Here is a 4878-nt window from a genome sequence, read left to right on the forward strand (position 1 = left end):
CCTGATTTTTAAAGCACTTGAAATGCTTGCTAATCCTTGTTGTTTAGAATTGTGTAGTTCTTTGTAACAGGGGAGTTTGGTGAGATATGTACATATATATATATATATATTAGCATACTGTGCTATTTTATTAGTCTTTGCCTACTTTTGATATGCCACTTCATAGTAATTGGAAGGTCATGTTGTACTTCATTAGCACAGAACTAAAGTATATTTGTATGCTTCGTTAGAAAACCTGTGCTTCTGACTTGCTTTCTTGTCCCCTTATGTCTTCAGCTGTAACATTGACTTTCTCACTCTTGACTTGATGATCCACAGAGTTTTCTATGTATGTTTGTATGTAATATTAAAATTAGAAATTGTTCTGGCAGTGATTGAAGTGCCAGCACTAGACCTCTTGAATTAGGTTTAGGGTAGTCAACTATAAAACCTTTACTTTGCTGTCTGTTGCCCTAGTGATGGCTAATATTGAACTTTCACTTCATAAACTTTTGTTCCTTCACTTCCTCTCAGTAAACAGTCAGTAGTGTAAGGATGTTATCACTGTGTGTATTTTTAGTTTGATGGATCCTTTCATTAACCTGTATTTTTTCACAGGTTGTTTTGCAAAAGGATGTCAACTATAGAAAGGCTGTTCCAGGTGATCCTTTTCTAAATTAAATTACTGTTTATTTGATTGTAGATTTGTAATTATTAGAAGGGAAAAGCTGATTTCAAGTCATATGGAGAAACTGAAAGCGAATCCACGTATCAATGAAGTAGATCCCGAAAGCTTGAGATGGACTCCTTTGTTAGTTCCTAATGCTGCAGTTTCTGAAGAAGAGAGGGAAGCAGAGAAGGAGGTAATTTCAGAGATATCTTCTGAGTTTCTCTTCCTTTGGCTTTCATCACTCTGAATATTCAACATTAGACTGCCTTAAATAGAGCAGATTTAGCTTTGACCACTACATATTGCTATTGCAATGCAGAATTTTTGGAAGCTGTTACACATGGTAACTTTGGGGGGATGCATATGAAAACTTAAAATGTGAATCACTTGTCATAGAGCTGTATTTATCACTCTGGAGGTAGTCAAAGAGCATGTAATCAGATCAAATTTGGTGCAGAGCTCAGGGGCTGCACTTTCAATCGATTCTTTGTGTTCTCAACTTGCTCAAAGTGATCCAGTCAGTGGGCATGTAATGTAGTGCTAAAGGGCTTAAATCAATTCGCTGCATCATTAATAGTGCTAAATATCCCATGAAATGCAATCTTCTTTGGTTTGTTATCTGTTAACTGTTGTAAAGGAGCAACTAGATGATTCAGCTGAAATGTTGTTGTTAGGTTAGCCAGCAGTGCTAATCAGGGTTGACTTATTTTAACTATTTAGCTGCATGTAAAGGATATGGCTAAGTAAATGCTGTTTCAGTGACCTGTTATTTTAACCTCAACCCTTCAGGCTGAGCGTCTTATGGAACAAGCTAGCTGCTGGGAAAAGGAAGAGCAAGAAATATTCTCCACAAGAACTAATAGTAGGCAATCACCTGCAAAAGTACAATCTAAAAATAAATATTTGCGATCTCCAGAAAGTGTGGCCGTGGTGGGGGAGCGAGGGCAGTGCACAGAACAATCTAAGGAGAGCAGTGAGGAGGATGGCGGGGATGAGAATCAGCAGAGTTCGCCTCCCCGGCTGACCAAGCCCCAGTCCCTGGCCATGAAGAGAAAGGTGTGTTACCTTAGAGCTTCATTCAAAGCCATTTGTCTCTGATTTCAATCACATCCCTACCATCCAAGTAACAACGTGGTTTTTTGCAAACATTTATTAGACTGTTTTAATCCTTTATGTGTTATTTGAACACTTAACTACTCCTTTCTTCTCTTTTCTGCACTCCATCTAGTTTTTATATTTTGAATTTTTCACAGAACTATAAAATACTAGTGACATAAAAAAATCAGAATTTTCTGTTAATTTTTAAACTAGAGATTGCCCTCTGGTGTTTGGCATTGGTATTGGTTCAGTATCTTAATGGTTCTTTCTTTTTATTGTATTAAGATGGAGTCCAAGCTTGTGTGATTTGTCTTTTTATATTTTTTTTTTAATATAGAAGCTCCTAAAAGGGGAATATTGTTTTTCGAAAGAAATGTTGTTAAAACAGATCGGGGGTTTTTTACCCGTATTCTTCTCATTTAAACATTAAATTCTGGTTACTGCCATGTTTGCAATAATTTTTTAATTTCCTTAAAAATACCAACTCTTTGAGTTGCTTAAATTAGTAAACTTAAGAAACCCAAAATCTTAAAGCAGTCACCTTAGCCTTTATATTTAGGTGTCTCTGCTGAGAATTAGGAAGTTGGATTGTCCCTTTGGTTATACTTTGTGAGCTTACATTAAGTAACCATAAATCTCTGAGTATGTATAATAATAGGAAAACAAAATCTTGAACAGGTTTTTTTTTTCTTATAGCAGCCAACTGTAGGATGCTTGAGGTGCACTTCTTCGATGTTATCTGTTTTTCTGTGTACATTCTTATTTCTAAAAATAGCAGAAACCCAAAAGGTAGAAGAAAAAGCTTTGGTACTTGTGAAGGTTGTTGTGGAATTATAAATCTACAGAGGAAAAATGTGTGAGTGCAATTTATGTAACAGTGCTGTGAATATTATTTGACAGAAGAAGGTAAAAGATACTACAATATAAAGAAAATTCTAGTCTTCATTTTTACTTATGGAAAGGTTTGTATACATACCTCTTTTAACTGTTTAGACATTTTACTTTTAGATTCTGTCTACATTTGAATTTGATGCCACGTAAGGTGTTTTTTTCAGTGAGTAAATGGATTATTATAAACTTGCTCTACAAAAATTCATGTCCAGAATCAGTTAATGAACAGGAATGTAGGAAGAGTTTGATTTGTGGAATTATTTTTCAGAGACCTTTCATACTGAAAAAGAAAAGGGGCCGTAAGCGCAGGAGAATAAACAGCAGTGTTACAACAGAGACAATTTCTGAAACAACCGAGGTGCTGAATGAGCCATTTGATAACTCAGATGAAGAACGTCCCATGCCACAGCTGGAACCCACCTGTGAGATGGATGGAGAAGATGATGACTTGAAGCCTGTGATTAGAAAAGCTTTGGAGTATCAACCTGGGCAGCAGAAACAGGAAGAGGAAGAGCAGAACAAGGAGGAGAAAGATATTCATTGTTACAGGCGCGATGAAAATTGTACAGGTAAACCTAAAATGTTCTCACATCTTCATAAAAATAATTTTGTTGGGTTGCCTTCAAAAGAAGTGTTTATTTTTGTCATGCATCTGGAAATTTTTAATGAGATGTATTTAGCTGTTATTATTAGAACAATTTGCTCTTTGTGTTCAGGAAACAAATCTTATTCAGTCTGAGGCATTGAAGTTCTTGTCATATTGTCAAAAACAACTTCTATGTCCCTACAGCAGTGCATTTCATATTCAACAGTGCAAAGGGTATCACTGGAATATTGTCCAGTATAGTTTTTGTGTCAGTGGTGCAGGATACAAGCAAAAAGTAACATTTGATTTACACAAATATCTTTCTATTCAATATTGTTGGTAATTCAGCAAAATGTTTGGTGCTTCTGTGGCTTACTATATCCTCAGCACCAGGTCCTGTTTTATTTCCCCATGAAAGAGACAAATTTAACTGTGTCCTTTCAAAGCTGCTTTTCTAGTTTGATTTCAAGGATATTTCCTGGCAGAAAAGTTAATGGATGGATAGTAAAACTACTAATGAGCTATTCTGAATGTACACTCTTCCCTTGACCTCCTGGCCCTCAAATTATGCTTATAAGTTTTAATTCCAGAATGAATGACTGGAGTCTCAGGTCTGTGTATTTTCTCTAAGGCGCCAGTAGCTACTACTTCAGTATTTGTGTAATTGCATGGGAAGTTCCATCCTTGCAATCCTCAGTTAGGGATCATGGGCTGGTTTCTATTTCAAACAGCTCTTGTGTGATGTGGTACATTAGAATATTACCACTTTTTCCAGCTTCTCAAGAGAAACTGCTTAAACTAATAGTGGCAAGTTCCAGCTCTGTCCCAGTGGTCAGGTTTGCACAGTTTTAAGTAGACTGATTTTTTTTATTTGCCTATGGACCACATCATCACAATATAGAAGTATCACTGAAGCCATTACAATCCCAAGTGCAATATCTTATGTGTTGATAATTTTCCTTTTTTCTGAAGTATGTGTAAGTGGTATCTGGGAAGAAAGGAAAGAGGCGAATGTGTTTGGGGTCTTTTTTTTTTTTTTTAGTCAGTGGATTAGTTTAGTATTCTGATGCACTCTGTGTGTAATTGTAATTATCTTTTGCATTCTGTCATCTCTTGTGAACCATGTCATGAGATGTTGCCCATGAGAAAGTACTAGATTGAACGACCTTTTTTCAATATTGGTATTAAAGGATGATTATATATTTTTTATGGTTTGTCCTCCAGAATGGTCAAAGAGGAAACTCAAGACTTTCATATCATTACTGTCAAAAAAGATAAATGTGTGTTAGATCAATGTCTATATAAAGTGAAGGCATACTTCTATTCTGAAACCAAAGGTGGAAAATCAAATATTTGGACAGTATTTGCTTTAGTTTACATGTCTTGTCATTTAAATCTCTGGGATTTTTCTCATGTATAAATGGTGGTTCTGATAGTGTCTGTTAAAAGGCCACCAAACCATAACATATCTGTGTAGTGTGTTTGAGCTGTAGATACTACATTGTCCTACTGTGCTTTGAGACCTGTTTATAACTCTTGTTTCCTACTTTCTTAATACATTTGAGTTTATAAATTATTTTCAGGTTTATATTGGAAAATATTGATTAGTCTGCAAGCTAAGACTTTTTTTTTTTGTCTCTGTTACCTCCCAAAG

The 4878-nt window shown here is 35.6% G+C and overlaps 1 protein-coding gene across 1 annotated transcript in view; it reads left to right on the top strand.

The window, feature by feature from the left end:
* Positions 1-4878, top strand: part of KAT6B (lysine acetyltransferase 6B) — a 101421-nt gene that overhangs the window by 92636 nt on the left and 3907 nt on the right. Inside the window, exons 14-16 of the mRNA XM_059476629.1 lie at positions 683-842; positions 1439-1705; positions 2907-3207. Coding sequence (XP_059332612.1) covers positions 683-842; positions 1439-1705; positions 2907-3207 — 728 coding nt within the window. The remainder of the gene's footprint in view (positions 1-682; positions 843-1438; positions 1706-2906; positions 3208-4878) is intronic.

The sequence above is a fragment of the Ammospiza nelsoni genome, chromosome 8 (assembly GCF_027579445.1).
Source record: "Ammospiza nelsoni isolate bAmmNel1 chromosome 8, bAmmNel1.pri, whole genome shotgun sequence".
NCBI lineage: Eukaryota > Metazoa > Chordata > Aves > Passeriformes > Passerellidae > Ammospiza > Ammospiza nelsoni.